Source organism: Oncorhynchus clarkii, chromosome 16 (assembly GCF_045791955.1).
Source record: "Oncorhynchus clarkii lewisi isolate Uvic-CL-2024 chromosome 16, UVic_Ocla_1.0, whole genome shotgun sequence".
Classification (NCBI taxonomy): domain Eukaryota; kingdom Metazoa; phylum Chordata; class Actinopteri; order Salmoniformes; family Salmonidae; genus Oncorhynchus; species Oncorhynchus clarkii.
Genome location: NC_092162.1, coordinates 1,383,570 through 1,401,402, shown reverse-complemented (window position 1 = coordinate 1,401,402; position 17,833 = coordinate 1,383,570). Strand labels below are relative to the sequence as shown.

Sequence of the window (17,833 nt, the reverse complement as noted above, 5' to 3'; positions counted from 1 at the left end):
CTAATCCACCGAAACCCTTCAGCCCCTAGGGACAGAGCTGACCAACAACAACAGTGTGTACCTGGCAACCTCAATTCAACAGTAGCCAGTAAGATGTTATGCCAGTTGGTAGTAAAGTTAGTTCACTGTGAAAGGAATGATCACTTCCACTTTACTGTCCTCGTCTTTTCAATGGGCTTCAAGATTATATCATAACATTTGTGATATGTGTAATTATATTCGTGTTTGTGGATGAATTTACTTCTATCAGATGCCTTTTCATTAAGATTTTTTTAATGAAGAACATTTTCACATGTTTAGAAAAAAAATTAGAAAAAAGAACAAAAAATCTCTAAAAGTTGAAAAACTACAAGGCTGAAAGGGCAGTCACTTCCTGGTTACGTTCACAGCGTGTTGTTAGCTTCAGGTACGGCGAAGACAGAAGAGGAGACGCCAGGCGTTATTCCATGCCTGAACCAGGGCCCGGCCTAAGGCTGGTCTGCCCCCTACTGGGCATCAGAGGATGGTGCAGAATAACTTCTTCTCCCGGAAGGGGTTCTCCGAGGCGGGCACGGGCACGATGAGGGGGTCCTCACGTATGTGGGCGTCGCAATACGCCATCAGGTCCGCTGCTGCTTTGGACACCTGGGGGGGGATTATGGTTAGGAATCTGCCATGGTAAAAGACCATAGCTAAAGATATAGCAAGGAACAGGTGTGATAAACCTAACCTTAACCACACTGCTAACTCTAATAACTAACCTTAACCACACTGCTAACCCCAACACCCAACCTTAACCACACTGCTAACCCCAACACCTAGCCTTAACCACACTGCTAACCCCAACACCTAGCCTTAACCACACTGCTAACCCCAACACCTAGCCTTAACGCCTAACCTTAACCACATTGCTAACCCTAATGTCTAACCACACTGCTAACCCCGACACCTAGCCTTAACCACACTGCTAACCCCAACACCTAGCCTTAACGCCTAACCTTAACCACATTGCTAACCCTAATGTCTAACCACACTGCTAACCCCAACACCTAGCCTTAACCACACTGCTAACCCCAACACCTAGCCTTAACCACACTGCTAACCCCAACACCTAGCCTTAACCACACTGCTAACCCAAACACCTAGCCTTAACCACACTGCTAACCCCAACACCTAGCCTTAACCACACTGCTAACCCCAACACCTAGCCTTAACGCCTAACCTTAACCACATTGCTAACCCTAATGTCTAACCACACTGCTAACCCCAACACCTAGCCTTAACCACACTGCTAACCCCAACACCTAGCCTTAACGCCTAACCTTAACCACATTGCTAACCCTAATGTCTAACCACACTGCTAACCCCAACACCTAGCCTTAACCACACTGCTAACCCCAACACCTAGCCTTAACCACACTGCTAACCCCAACACCTAGCCTTAACCACACTGCTAACCCCAACACCTAGCCTTAACCACACTGCTAATCCCAACACCTAGCCTTAACGCCTAACCTTAACCACATTGCTAACCCTAATGTCTAACCACACTGCTAACCTTAATGCATAACCTTAAATTAAGACCAAAAAGCTAATTTTTGTTTTCATACATAAAATACAGCCAATTTTGACTTTGCAGCTGGCCCATCTAGCGGAAATCACTCAGTTCTGCCTCCAGGGAAAGATTCATGACAATAAACATCAAACTGCTTTGAATCACGGCCTTGGAATCTCATACTGCCACTGGACAGGAGGTTATAGGTTATAGTCCACTGGACAGGAGGTTAGAGGTTATAGTCCACTGGACAGGAGGTTAGAGGTTATAGTCCACTGGACAGGAGGTTAGAGGAGGGTTATAGTCCACTGGAAGGGAGGTTAGAGGAGGGTTATAGTCCACTGGACAGGAGGTTAGATGAGGGTTATAGTCCACTGGACAGGAGGTTAGAGGAGGGTTATAGTCTACTGGACAGGAGGTTAGAGGAGGGTTATAGTCCACTGGACAGGAGGTTAGAGGAGGGTTATAGTCCACTGGACAGGAGGTTAGAGGTTATAGTCCACTGGACAGGAGGTTAGAGGAGGGTTATAGTCCACTGGACAGGAGGTTAGAGGTTATAGTCCACTGGACAGGAGGTTAGAGGAGGGTTATAGTCCACTGGACAGGAGGTTAGAGGTTATAGTCCACTGGAAGGGAGGTTAGAGGAGGGTTATAGTCTACTGGACAGGAGGTTAGAGGAGGGTTATAGTCCACTGGACAGAAGGTTAGAGGAGGGTTATAGTCCACTGGACAGGAGGTTAGAGGAGGGTTATAGTCCACTGGACAGGAGGTTAGATGAGGGTTATAGTCCACTGGACAGGAGGTTAGAGGAGGGATATAGTCCACTGGACAGGAGGTTAGAGGTTATAGTCCACTGGACAGGAGGTTAGAGGTTATAGTCCACTGGACAGGAGGTTAGAGGTTATAGTCCACTGGACAGGAGGTTAGAGGAGGGTTATAGTCCACTGGACAGGAGGTTAGAGGTTATAGTCCACTGGACAGGAGGTTAGAGGTTATAGTCCACTGGACAGGAGGTTAGAGGAGGATTATAGTCCACTGGACAGGAGGTTAGAGGTTATAGTCCACTGGACAGGAGGTTAGAGGTTATAGTCCACTGGACAGGAGGTTAGAGGTTATAGTCCACTGGACAGGAGGTTAGAGGTTATAGTCCACTGGACAGGAGGTTAGAGGAGGGTTATAGTCCACTGGACAGGAGGTTAGAGGAGGGTTATAGTCCACTGGACAGGAGGTTAGAGGAGGATTATAGTCCACTGGACAGGAGGTTAGAGGTTATAGTCCACTGGACAGGAGGTTAGAGGTTATAGTCCACTGGACAGGAGGTTAGAGGAGGGTTATAGTCCACTGGACAGGAGGTTAGAGGAGGGTTATAGTCCACTGGACAGGAGGTTAGAGGTTATAGTCCACTGGACAGGAGGTTATAGGTTATAGTCCACTGGACAGGAGGTTAGAGGTTATAGTCCACTGGAAGGGAGGTTAGAGGAGGGTTATAGTCCACTGGACAGGAGGTTAGAGGTTATAGTCCACTGGAAGGGAGGTTAGAGGAGGGTTATAGTCTACTGGACAGGAGGTTAGAGGAGGGTTATAGTCCACTGGACAGAAGGTTAGAGGAGGGTTATAGTCCACTGGACAGGAGGTTAGAGGAGGGTTATAGTCCACTGGACAGGAGGTTAGAGGAGGGTTATAGTCCACTGGACAGGAGGTTAGAGGAGGGTTATAGTCCACTGGACAGGAGGTTAGAGGATATAGTCCACTGGACAGGAGGTTAGAAGAGGGTTATAGTCCACTGGACAGGAGGTTAGAGGAGGGTTATAGACCACTGGACAGGAGGTTAGAGGTTATAGTCCACTGGACAGGAGGTTAGAGGAGGGTTATAGTCCACTGGACAGGAGGTTAGAGGTTATAGTCCACTGGACAGGAGGTTAGAGGAGGGTTATAGTCCACTGGACAGGAGGTTAGAGGAGGGTTATAGTCCACTGGACAGGAGGTTATAGGTTATAGTCCACTGGACAGGAGGTTAGAGGAGGGTTATAGTCCACTGGACAGGAGGTTAGAGGAGGGTTATAGTCCACTGGACAGGAGGTTAGAGGAGGGTTATAGTCCACTGGACAGGAGGTTATAGGTTATAGTCCACTGGACAGGAGGTTATAGGTTATAGTCCACTGGACAGGAGGTTAGAGGAGGGTTATAGTCCACTGGACAGGAGGTTAGAGGAGGGTTATAGTCCACTGGACAGGAGGTTAGAGGAGGGTTATAGTCCACTGGACAGGAGGTTAGAGGAGGGTTATAGTCCACTGGACAGGAGGTTAGAGGAGGGTTATAGTCCACTGGACAGGAGGTTAGAGGAGGATTATAGTCCACTGGACAGGAGGTTAGAGGAGGGTTATAGTCCACTGGACAGGAGGTTAGAGGAGGGTTATAGACCACTGGACAGGAGGTTAGAGGAGGGTTATAGTCCACTGGACAGGAGGTTAGAGGAGGGTTATAGACCACTGGACAGGAGGTTAGATGTTTATAGTCCACTGGACAGGAGGTTAGAGGAGGGTTATAGTCCACTGGACAGGAGGTTAGAGGATATAGTCCACTGGACAGGAGGTTAGAAGAGGGTTATAGTCCACTGGACAGGAGGTTAGAGGAGGGTTATAGACCACTGGACAGGAGGTTAGAGGAGGGTTATAGTCCACTGGACAGGAGGTTAGAGGAGGGTTATAGTCCACTGGACAGGAGGTTAGAGGTTATAGTCCACTGGACAGGAGGTTAGAGGAGGGTTATAGTCCACTGGACAGGAGGTTAGAGGAGGGTTATAGTCCACTGGACAGGAGGTTAGAGGTTATAGTCCACTGGACAGGAGGTTAGAGGAGGGTTATAGTCCACTGGACAGGAGGTTAGAGGAGGGTTATAGTCCACTGGACAGGAGGTTATAGGTTATAGTCCACTGGACAGGAGGTTAGAGGAGGGTTATAGTCCACTGGACAGGAGGTTAGAGGAGGGTTATAGTCCACTGGACAGGAGGTTAGAGGAGGGTTATAGTCCACTGGACAGGAGGTTATAGGTTATAGTCCACTGGACAGGAGGTTATAGGTTATAGTCCACTGGACAGGAGGTTAGAGGAGGGTTATAGTCCACTGGACAGGAGGTTAGAGGAGGGTTATAGTCCACTGGACAGGAGGTTAGAGGAGGGTTATAGTCCACTGGACAGGAGGTTAGAGGAGGGTTATAGTCCACTGGACAGGAGGTTAGAGGAGGGTTATAGTCCACTGGACAGGAGGTTAGAGGAGGATTATAGTCCACTGGACAGGAGGTTAGAGGAGGGTTATAGTCCACTGGACAGGAGGTTAGAGGAGGGTTATAGACCACTGGACAGGAGGTTAGATGTTTATAGTCCACTGGACAGGAGGTTAGAGGAGGGTTATAGTCCACTGGACAGGAGGTTAGAGGATATAGTCCACTGGACAGGAGGTTAGAAGAGGGTTATAGTCCACTGGACAGGAGGTTAGAGGAGGGTTATAGACCACTGGACAGGAGGTTAGAGGAGGGTTATAGTCCACTGGACAGGAGGTTAGAGGAGGGTTATAGTCCACTGGACAGGAGGTTAGAGGTTATAGTCCACTGGACAGGAGGTTAGAGGAGGGTTATAGTCCACTGGACAGGAGGTTAGAGGAGGGTTATAGTCCACTGGACAGGAGGTTAGAGGTTATAGTCCACTGGACAGGAGGTTAGAGGAGGGTTATAGTCCACTGGACAGGAGGTTAGAGGTTATAGTCCACTGGACAGGAGGTTAGAGGAGGGTTATAGTCCACTGGACAGGAGGTTAGAGGAGGGTTATAGACCACTGGACAGGAGGTTAGAGGAGGGTTATAGTCCACTGGACAGGAGGTTAGAGGAGGGTTATAGTCCACTGGACAGGAGGTTAGAGGTTATAGTCCACTGGACAGGAGGTTAGAGGTTATAGTCCACTGGACAGGAGGTTAGAGGAGGGTTATAGTCCACTGGACAGGAGGTTAGAGGAGGGTTATAGTCCACTGGACAGGAGGTTAGAGGAGGGTTATAGTCCACTGGACAGGAGGTTAGAGGAGGGTTATAGTCCACTGGACAGGAGGTTAGAGGAGGGTTATAGTCCACTGGACAGGAGGTTAGAGGTTATAGTCCACTGGACAGGAGGTTAGAGGAGGGTTATAGTCCACTGGACAGGAGGTTAGAGGAGGGTTATAGTCCACTGGACAGGAGGTTAGAGGAGGGTTATAGTCCACTGGACAGGAGGTTAGAGGAGGGTTATAGTCCACTGGACAGGAGGTTAGAGGAGGGTTATAGTCCACTGGACAGGAGGTTAGAGGAGGTTTATAGTCCACTGGACAGGAGGTTAGAGGAGGGTTATAGTCCACTGGACAGGAGGTTAGAGGAGGGATATAGTCCACTGGACAGGAGGTTAGAGGTTATAGTCCACTGGACAGGAGGTTAGAGGAGGGTTATAGTCCACTGGACAGGAGGTTAGAGGTTATAGTCCACTGGGCAGGAGGTTAGAGGAGGGTTATAGTCCACTGGACAGGAGGTTAGAGGAGGGTTATAGTCCACTGGACAGGAGGTTAGAGGAGGGTTATAGTCCACTGGACAGGAGGTTAGAGGTTATAGTCCACTGGACAGGAGGTTAGAGGAGGGTTATAGTCCACTGGACAGGAGGTTAGAGGAGGGTTATAGTCCACTGGACAGGAGGTTAGAGGAGGGTTATAGTCCACTGGACAGGAGGTTAGAGGAGGATTATAGTCCACTGGACAGGAGGTTAGAGGTTATAGTCCACTGGACAGGAGGTTAGAGGAGGGTTATAGTCCACTGGACAGGAGGTTAGAGGAGGGTTATAGTCCACTGGACAGGAGGTTAGAGGTTATAGTCCACTGGACAGAAGGTTAGATGAGGGTTATAGTTCAGCAAGGGAGAGAGGAGAAGCAGCTGTATTTCAGGAAAGACTGGGGCTCTGGGTAAATGTGGAAGCCTCAGCCATCTGAGCTGCTACACACAGCTACAGGCACCACTAACACAGATCCACCAACAGCGTCTGACAATGGTTGTTACTTCCTGTTCTACTAAACTTTCCTTAGCATTTTCCCAAAAACATTATCTTGGTGTGTCATCAAGAGGAGAGCATTCAGGGTGGTTAAGGCTGACTGTAATTACAGTAGAGCCCTCATTACAGAGGGAGAGGATCCCAGACTGTCTGTAATTACAGCAGATCCTCGTGATGGAGGTGGAGAACTGCTCATGAGCACAGATCACATTTCCCTGTGTGATTAGACAGGAGATCCTTCAATCAGACACAGAAAGGCTGAGCAAGCTGTATAAAGACCAGGGATCCTTCAATCAGACACACATACCACCCCTAGTGATGTAGTAACTGATCCCTTGTGGTATTGTAACGGATCACTAGTGATATAGTAACTGATCACTAGTGATATAGTAACTGATCCCTAGTGATATAGTAACTGATCCCTAGTGGTATAGTAACTAATCCCAACACTGATCTCTAGTGATATATAGTAACTGACCCTAGTGATATAGTAACTGACCCCTAGTGATATAGTAACGGATCCCTAGTGGTATTGTAACGGATCCCTAGTGATATAGTAACGGATCCCTAGTGGTATTGTAACGGATCCCTAGTGATATAGTAACTGATCCCTAGTGGTATAGTAACTAATCCCAACACTGATCCCTAGTGATATAGTAACTGACCCCTAGTGATATAGTAACTGACCCCTAGTGGTATAGTAACGGATCCCTAGTGGTATTGTAACGGATCCCTAGTGATATAGTAACGGATCCCTAGTGATATAGTAACGGATCCCTAGTGATGTAATAACTGATCCTTTGTGGTATAGTAGCGGATCCCTAGTGATATAGTAACGGATCCCTAGTGATTTAGTAACGGATCCCTAGTGATTTAGTAACGGATCCCTAGTGATTTAGTAACGGATCCCTAGTGATTTAGTAACTGATCCCTAGTGGTATAGTATCTGATCAATACTGATATAGTAACTGATCCCTAGTGACATAGTAACGGATCCCAACACTGATCCCTAGTGGTATAGTAACTGATCCCTAGTGACATAGTAATGAATCCCAACACTGACCCCTAGTGGTATAGTAACTGATCCCTAGTGATATAGTAACTGATCCCTAGTGATGTAATAACTGATCCCTTGTGGTATTGTAACGGATCCCTAGTGATATAGTAACGGATCCCTAGTGATTTAGTAACGGATCCCTAGTGATTTAGTAACGGATCCCTGATGGTATAGTAACTGATCCCCAGTGGTATAGTAACTGATCCCCGGCGGTATAGAAACGGATCCCTGGTGGTATAGAAACGGATCCCTGGTGGTATAGTAACTGATCCCTAGTCGTATAGTAACGGATCCCGAGTGATATTGTAACGGATCCCGAGTGATATTGTAACGGATCCCGAGTGATATTGTAACGGATCCCGAGTGATATTGTAACGGATCCCGAGTGATATAGTAACTGATCCCTAGTGATATAGTAACTGATCCTTTGTGATGTAGCAACTATACCCAACACTGATCCCTAGTGGTTAAGTACCGGATCCCTAGTGATATAGCAACTGATCCCAACAATCATCCCTAGTGGTATAGCAACTGATCCCTAGTGATAAAGTAACTGATCAATAGTGATATAGTAACTTATCCCTAGTGATGTAGTAACTGATCCCTAGTGATGTAGTAACTGATACCTAGTGATATTGTAACGGATACCGAGTGATATTGTAACGGATCCCTAGTGGTATAGTAACGGATCCCTAGTGATTTGGTAACTGATCCCTAGTGATATAGTAACGGATCCCGAGTGATGTTGTAACGGATCCCTAGAGATATAGTAACAGATCCCTAGTGATATAGTAACTGATCCCTAGTGACATAGTAACTGATCATTTGCGATATAGTAACTATACCCAACACTGATCCCTGGTGGTATAGTAACGGATCCCTAGTGATATAGCAACTGATCAATAGTGATATAGTAACTGATCCCGTGATATAGTAACGGATCCCTAGTGATATAGTAACTGATCCTTTGCGATATAGAAACTGTACCCAACACTGATCCCTAGTGGTATAGTAACCGATCCCTAGTGAAATAGCAACTGATCCCAACACTGATCTCTAGTGATAAAGTAACTGATTAATAGTGATATAGTAACTGATCCCTAGTGGTATAGCAACTGATCCCTAGTGATAAAGTAACTGATCCCTAGTGATATAGTAACTAACCCCAACACTGATCCCTAGTGATTTCATCACGGATCCCTAGTGGTATAGTAATTGATCCCTTGTGGTATAGTATTGCTCAATAGTGACATAGTAACTGATCCCTAGTGATATAGTAACTGATCCCTAGTGATATAGTAACGGTTCCCTATTGGTATAGTAACTGATCCCTAGTGACATAGTAACTGATCCCTAGTGACATAGTAACTGATCCCTAGTGACATAGTAACTGATCCCTAGTGACATAGTAACTGATCCCTAGTGATATAGTAACTGATCCCTAGTGGTATAGTAACTGATCCGTAACTGATCCCTAGTGATATAGTAACTGATCCCTAGTGATATAGTAACTGATCCCTAGTGACATAGTAATGGATCCCAACACTGATCCCTAGTGATATAGTAACTAATCCCAACACTGATCCCTAGTGATATAGTAACGGATCCCTATTGGTATAGTAACAGATCCCTAGTGGTATAGTAACTAATCCCAACACTGATCCCTAGTGACATAGTAATGGATCCCAACACTGATCCCTAGTGGTATCGTAACTAATCCCAACACTGATCCCTAGTGATATAGTAACGGATCCCTAGTGATTTAGTAACGGATCCCTAGTGATATAGTAACTGATCCCTAATGATACAGTAACTGATCCCTAGTGATATAGTAACGGATCCCTATTGGTATAGTAACAGATCCCTAGTGGTATAGTAACTAATCCCAACACTGATCCCTAGTGACATAGTAATGGATCCCAACACTGATCCCTAGTGGTATAGTAACGGATCCCTAGTGATGGAGTAACGGATCCCTAGTGGTATAGTAACTGATCCCTAGTGACATAGTAATGGATCCCAACACTGATCCCTAGTGATATAGTAACTGATCCCTAATGATACTATATCACTAGGGATCAGTTACTGTATCATTAGGGATCAGTTACTATATCACTAGGGATCCGTTACTAAATCACTAGGGATCCGTTACTATATCACTAGGGATCAGTTACTGTAACGGATCCCTAGTGATTTAGTAACGGATCCCTAGTGATATAGTAATTGATCCCTAATGATACAGTAACTGATCCCTAATGATACAGTAACTGATCCCTAGTGACATAGTAATGGATCCCTAGTGATTTAGTAATGGATCCCTAGTCTTAGTTGGTGGTAAATGATCCTAGAGTCAACAGAGATGTCAAACAGCTCTCTGTCCATGTACTCTTGGATTTTAGGGCTGCATTCAACACTGTTGACCATGATGTTCTTCTGGACAGACAGAGAATCTGGACGCACATTTTAATTCAAAGGCAATAAAGATTAAACACCAGGTAAGAAAACCTAGGTGTTATTTTAGATTCTGAACTCAATTTCCAATCACACATTAGGAATGTGACCAAACCACCTGAGGAACATTGCCAAGGTGTGACCGTTTCTCTCTCAGGCTGATACAGAGCGACTCATCGCTTTAATTACAAGCAGGCTAGACTTCTGTAATGCTCTCCTGTCTGGTCTACTCATGAAAGCCATTGCTGACCAAGACCAGATGGAGAGGACACATTACACCTGTGTTAAGGTCTCTGCACTGGCTGCCTGAGAGTGTTAGAATTCATTTTAGGATTCCACTATTGGTTTTTAAATCAATCCACCACTGTGCAGCTCAATACATATCAGACCTGCTTTATGTTATGTACCCAGTAGGTCCCTCAGATCCTCTGGCCTTTTAACTACCCTGAATACATATCAGACCTGCTTTATGTTATGTACCCAGTAGGTCCCTCAGATCCTCTGGCCTTTTAACTACCCTGAATACATATCAGACCTGCTTTATGTTATGTACCCAGTAGGTCCCTCAGATCCTCTGGCCTTTTAACTACCCTGAATACATATCAGACCTGCTTTATGTTATGTACCCAGTAGGTCCCTCAGATCCTCTGGCCTTTTAACTACCCTGAATACATATCAGACCTGCTTTATGTTATGTACCCAGTAGGTCCCTCAGATCCTCTGGCCTTTTAACTACCCTGAATACATATCAGACCTGCTTTATGTTATGTACCCAGTAGGTCCCTCAGATCCTCTGGCCTTTTAACTACCCTGAATACATATCAGACATGCTTTATGTTATGTACCCAGTAGGTCCCTCAGATCCTCTGGCCTTTTAACTACCCTGAATACATATCAGACCTGCTTTATGTTATGTACCCAGTAGGTCCCTCAGATCCTCTGGCCTTTTAACTACCCTGAATACATATCAGACCTGCTTTATGTTATGTACCCAGTAGGTCCCTCAGATCCTCTGGCCTTTTAACTACCCTGAATACATATCAGACCTGCTTTATGTTATGTACCCAGTAGGTCCCTCAGATCCTCTGGCCTTTTAACTACCCTGAATACATATCAGACCTGCTTTATGTTATGTACCCAGTAGGTCCCTCAGATCCTCTGGCCTTTTAACTACCCTGAATACATATCAGACCTGCTTTATGTTATGTACAGAGTAGGTTCCTCAGATCCTCTGGCCTTTTAACTACCCTGAATACATATCAGACATGCTTTATGTTATGTACCCAGTAGGTCCCTCAGATCCTCTGGCCTTTTAACTACCCTGAATACATATCAGACCTGCTTTATGTTATGTACCCAGTAGGTCCCTCAGATCCTCTGGCCTTTTAACTACCCTGAATACATATCAGACCTGCTTTATGTTATGTACCCAGTAGGTCCCTCAGATCCTCTGGCCTTTTAACTACCCTGAATACATATCAGACCTGCTTTATGTTATGTACCCAGTAGGTCCCTCAGATCCTCTGGCCTTTTAACTACCCTGAATACATATCAGACATGCTTTATGTTATGTACCCAGTAGGTCCCTCAGATCCTCTGGCCTTTTAACTACCCTGAATACATATCAGACCTGCTTTATGTTATGTACCCAGTAGGTCCCTCAGATCCTCTGGCCTTTTAACTACCCTGAATACATATCAGACCTGCTTTATGTTATGTACCCAGTAGGTCCCTCAGATCCTCTGGCCTTTTAACTACCCTGAATACATATCAGACCTGCTTTATGTTATGTACCCAGTAGGTCCCTCAGATCCTCTGGCCTTTTAACTACCCTGAATACATATCAGACCTGCTTTATGTTATGTACCCAGTAGGTCCCTCAGATCCTCTGGCCTTTTAACTACCCTGAATACATATCAGACCTGCTTTATGTTATGTACAGAGTAGGTTCCTCAGATCCTCTGGCCTTTTAACTACCCTGAATACATATCAGACATGCTTTATGTTATGTACCCAGTAGGTCCCTCAGATCCTCTGGCCTTTTAACTACCCTGAATACATATCAGACCTGCTTTATGTTATGTACCCAGTAGGTCCCTCAGATCCTCTGGCCTTTTAACTACCCTGAATACATATCAGACCTGCTTTATGTTATGTACCCAGTAGGTCCCTCAGATCCTCTGGCCTTTTAACTACCCTGAATACATATCAGACATGCTTTATGTTATGTACCCAGTAGGTCCCTCAGATCCTCTGGCCTTTTAACTACCCTGAATACATATCAGACCTGCTTTATGTTATGTACCCAGTAGGTCCCTCAGATCCTCTGGCCTTTTAACTACCCTGAATACATATCAGACATGCTTTATGTTATGTACCCAGTAGGTCCCTCAGATCCTCTGGCCTTTTAACTACCCTGAATACATATCAGACCTGCTTTATGTTATGTACCCAGTAGGTCCCTCAGATCCTCTGGCCTTTTAACTACCCTGAATACATATCAGACATGCTTTATGTTATGTACCCAGTAGGTCCCTCAGATCCTCTGGCCTTTTAACTACCCTGAATACATATCAGACATGCTTTATGTTATGTACCCAGTAGGTCCCTCAGATCCTCTGGCCTTTTAACTACCCTGAATACATATCAGACCTGCTTTATGTTATGTACCCAGTAGGTCCCTCAGATCCTCTGGCCTTTTAACTACCCTGAATACATATCAGACCTGCTTTATGTTATGTACCCAGTAGGTCCCTCAGATCCTCTGGCCTTTTAACTACCCTGAATACATATCAGACCTGCTTTATGTTATCTACCCAGTAGGTCCCTCAGATCTTCTGGCCTTTTAACTACCCCAAAACCTAGGACCATGAGGCATAGAGAGACAGCCTCTAGTTACTATGGCCCCCAGCCTCTAGTTACTATGGCCCCCAGCCTCTAGTTACTATGGCCTCTAGTTACTATGGCCTCTGGTTACTATGGCCCCTGGTTACTATGGCCCCTGGTTACTATGGCCCCTGGTTACTATGGCCCCTAGTTACTATGGCCCCTAGTTACTATGCCTCTAGTTACTATGCCTCTAGTTACTATGCCTCTAGTTACTATGCCTCTAGTTACTATGCCTCTAGTTACTATGCCTCTAGTTACTATGCCCCCAGCCTCTAGTTACTATGCCCCCAGCCTCTAGTTACTATGCCCCCAGCCTCTAGTTACTATGCCCCCAGCCTCTAGTTACTATGCCCCCAGCCTCTAGTTACTATGCCCCCAGCCTCTAGTTACTATGCCCCCAGCCTCTAGTTACTATGCCCCCAGCCTCTAGTTACTACGCCCCCAGCCTCTAGTTACTACGCCCCCAGCCTCTAGTAACTACGCCCCCAGCCTCTAGTTACTACGCCCCCAGCCTCTAGTTACTACGCCCCCAGCCTCTAGTTACTACGCCCCCAGCCTCTAGTTACTACGCCCCCAGCCTCTAGTTACTACGCCCCCAGCCTCTAGTTACTACGCCCCCAGCCTCTAGTTACTACGCCCCCAGCCTCTAGTTACTACGCCCCCAGCCTCTAGTTACTACGCCCCCAGCCTCTAGTTACTACGCCCCCAGCCTCTAGTTACTACGCCCCCAGCCTCTAGTTACTATGCCCCCAGCCTCTAGTTACTATGCCCCCAGCCACTGGAATAGCCTGCCAGAGATCTTTAAACACATTTTTAGCTTTGCTTTTCCTCAGGGTGATTTTTAGTTGTTCAGTTTGTGTCACTTTTTTTTATTTTTATCTTCATAGCACATTGCGTTGCTTTCCATGTCTGTAATGTGCTGTATAAGTTCTAACCCAAACTAACTTACCTTTATCCTGTCCATACAAGCCTCCATCTTGAGTTGTTCCACAGCTTTCCTGGCGTGGGAGATGCTGGCTGTGCTGTTGTTGACCACACTGTCCTTCATGATGATGACCTGGGATAGGAGCACAAAGAGACGTTGGGTCAAGAGGCTTGGGGGGGGGCATGTACGTTCGTGTGCATGTCTCCCCCCCCCCTGTGGTGTGTGTGTGTGTGTGTGTGTTGGCCACACATTTTCATTCAAGGGTAATAAAGATAAAACACCAGGTAAAATAAACCTAGGTGTTATTTTAGAATCTGAACTCAGCTTCCAATCACACATTAGGATTGTGACCAAACCACCTGAGGAACATTGCCAAGGTGTTGATGATAATCTTGGGGTTGAGTAGAAATATGACTGATGAAGCCAGAACCATAAAACATCCAAAGAGTTGGTTGATTATCTTGTCATCTTCAGAAACTTCCTGAGAGTCGGTTGAATATCTTATCATCTTCAGAAAGTTCAGAAGAGTCGGTTGATTATCTTGTCATGTTCAGTTGTGTAGAATAAGCTCAAAAGACATGGAGCCAAGAGGTCTGACATTCGTAGCCTGTTTCAAGACCGAAATAAGTGCTATGGCTGTACACATTGGAAATGTATTTAGTGACAGACTGGTAATCCCCTACTGTTGTTCAAGCCATGTTACTATGTGATTGACTTTGACTGAGCGATAGGAATATCATCATGTGATATCATTGACTGAGCGATAGGAAATAAACAGGAGTGTCTGCAGGTCTGCCTGACTGTCTGCATCCCACATTGAGTTATTCCTAAATGCATAGTAAAGATTGTTAGTCAGAGGGTAAATACAATAAATAATGAAATCACTCCCACAGTCTCACAATCCCAGTGATTGATGTTTCAGCTGCTAGTGTTTAGTGAGGAAGACACTGGAAAATACTGGCTTAATGGGGAATCCTGCATCCCCATCAGAAAGATAGGCCTATTTCATTCCCAGGTAGTTAGATAAACTGTACAATGGACATTCTGAATTAGAGTGGGCTTGGTTCTCCCACCTGGTGTTGCTGCCTACAGAGCAGCCCATCCTACCATTACAGCCCTGTTCATCACCATCATGACTGGGAAACAGTCCATCCTACCATTACAGCCCTGTTCATCACCATAATGACTGGGTAAACAGCCCATCCTACCATTACAGCCCTGTTCATCACCATCATGACTGGGTAAACAGCCCATCCTACCATTACAGCCCTGTTCATCACCATCATGACTGGGGAAACAGCTCATCCTACCATTACAGCCCTGTTCATCACCATCATGACTGGGGAACAGCCCATCCTACCATTACAGCCCTGTTCATCACCATCATGACTGGGAAACAGCCCATCCTACCATTACAGCCCTGTTCATCACCATCATGACTGGGAAACAGCCCATCCTACCATTACAGCCCTGTTCATCACCATCATGACTGGGAAACAGCCCATCCTACCATTACAGCCCTGTTCATCACCATCATGACTGGGGAAACAGCCCATCCTACCATTACAGCCCTGTTCATCACCATCATGACTGGGGAAACAGCCCATCCTACCATTACAGCCCTGTTCATCACCATCATGACTGGGGAAACAGCCCATCCTACCATTACAGCCCTGTTCATCACCATCATGACTGGGAAACAGCCCATCCTACCATTACAGCCCTGTTCATCACCATCATGACTGGGTAAACAGCCCATCCTACCATTACAGCCCTGTTCATCACCATCATGACTGTGGAAACAGCCCATCCTACCATTACAGCCCTGTTCATCACCATCATGACTGGGTAAACAGCCCATCCTACCATTACAGCCCTGTTCATCACCATCATGACTGTGGAAACAGCCCATCCTACCATTACAGCCCTGTTCATCACCATCATGACTGGGGAAACAGCCCATCCTACCATTACAGCCCTGTTCATCACCATAATGACTGGGTAAACAGCCCATCCTACCATTACAGCCCTGTTCATCACCATAATGACTGGGAAACAGCCCATCCTACCATTACAGCCCTGTTCATCACCATCATGACTGGGTAAACAGCCCATCCTACCATTACAGCCCTGTTCATCACCATCATGACTGGGTAAACAGCCCATCCTATCATTACAGCCCTGTTCATCACCATAATGACTGGGGAACAGCCCATCCTACCATTACAGCCCTGTTCATCACCATCATGACTGGGTAAACAGCCCATCCTACCATTACAGCCCTGTTCATCACCATTATGACTGGGGAAACAGCCCATCCTACCATTACAGCCCTGTTCATCACCATCATGACTGGGGAAACAGCCCATCATACCATTACAGCCCTGTTCATCACCATAATGACTGGGTAAACAGCCCATCCTACCATTACAGCCCTGTTCATCACCATCATGACTGGGTAAACAGCCCATCCTACCATTACAGCCCTGTTCATCACCATTATGACTGGGGAAACAGCCCATCCTACCATTACAGCCCTGTTCATCACCATCATGACTGGGGAACAGCCCATCCTACCATTACAGCCCTGTTCATCACCATTATGACTGGGGAAACAGCCCATCCTACCATTACAGCCCTGTTCATCACCATCATGACTGGGTAAACAGCCCATCCTACCATTACAGCCCTGTTCATCACCATCATGACTGGGGAACAGCCCATCCTACCATTACAGCCCTGTTCATCACCATTATGACTGGGGAAACAGCCCATCCTACCATTACAGCCCTGTTCATCACCATCATGACTGGGGAAACAGCCCATCCTACCATTACAGCCCTGTTCATCACCATCATGACTGGGGAAACAGCCCATCCTACCATTACAGTACATTCAGCTCACCCTCACCGAGCCCCAGCTGCTCCATATACCGTCTCAGTGGACTCTCTTTTTTTCTCTATTCATATTTGGAAATAAAGGCCTGATATTTTGAGGTGGAGCCTTCTGTCTATTCAGTATAATGTATAGGTCTTTTTTTTTTAGAGGGCCTTCACGGCCCAGCATAGCCTGCGGCCGGGGTTGGGTACTAGAGAGAGACTAGGCTACTAGGTTATTGAATGTCATTCTTTTCCATTGTGGGTGCGCCCAACCCGGTGGTAACCGATAACGTTGTTACAGACCCGGCCATCATCTACGGTTTGATAACCCCACACACACATTTATATCCGGACACTATAAACACTAAACATAGGTTTGATTATAGGGCTTATTATGGGACTCGTTCGACATATCTAACCGTGCAGCTGGGGCGCTGCAAATGGTTATCGACATGGCAATATGGGTTATGTTCCGCTAGAAAGTAACAGCCACTCGCCCTTCCTTAGCCTACAATGATTCTATAATACTTTAAGGCCATTAAGCGATAACCCAGTTATAGCTCATCATTAACATTTCAAAATTCACATGCAATATTTGAATATGTCGTAACGCGTGTAGGAGTATAACCATGAAAACAGCGTAAAGAACGCGGTTTGTTTCACCCACCTGAAATGATGCCAGTGATGATTCCAATATCGAGAATTCCGGACTTGACTCCACCCAACAAAGAGACCTGTCAAATATCACACCGGGGGGGACGAACGCTCTCGAAAAGGAAACCCCGGAACGTTCCAGACCGACCACGAAGCACGATATGTATTTTAGGTTGATGGTGAGAAATAGGCTATTGTCTCATTAGTCGCTTGCTGTGACTGTGCGGCGTCTCTCCCCAAAATGTGCCGTGCGTTTACGCATATTCCGTTTTAGGAGGGATGGTTGTGTCGCGGTCGCGTTGGGTCCGTCTGTACTGTCAGAACCCCATCAGTAGGAGAGCAGCTGGATCTGGAGGGCAGAGAATTAAGCAGCTGAGGGGAGACCTCG

The 17,833-nt window shown here is 46.1% G+C and overlaps 1 protein-coding gene across 1 annotated transcript; it reads right to left on the bottom strand.

The window, feature by feature from the left end:
* Positions 1-240: 240 nt before the first annotated feature.
* Positions 241-17,568, bottom strand: LOC139367400 (guanine nucleotide-binding protein G(I)/G(S)/G(O) subunit gamma-4). The gene is made up of 3 exons (XM_071105598.1): positions 17,459-17,568; positions 13,937-14,044; positions 241-624 (listed from the first exon to the last, which is right to left on the bottom strand). Exons 2-3 carry the CDS (start codon positions 14,033-14,035, stop codon positions 496-498), a joined length of 228 nt encoding a protein of 75 aa, XP_070961699.1. The 5' UTR covers positions 14,036-14,044; positions 17,459-17,568; the 3' UTR covers positions 241-495.
* Between the last annotated feature and the right edge of the window lie 265 nt (positions 17,569-17,833).

Excerpts from the sequence above, each read along its gene's own strand:
- LOC139367400 (XM_071105598.1), bottom strand. The coding sequence starts at position 14,035 with ATGAAGGACAGTGTGGTCAACAACAGCACAGCCAGCATCTCCCACGCC. Across the intron at positions 625-13,936 it reads CTTGTATGGACAGGATAAAG|GTGTCCAAAGCAGCAGCGGA; the intron begins GTAAGTTAGTTT and ends ATCCCCCCCCAG.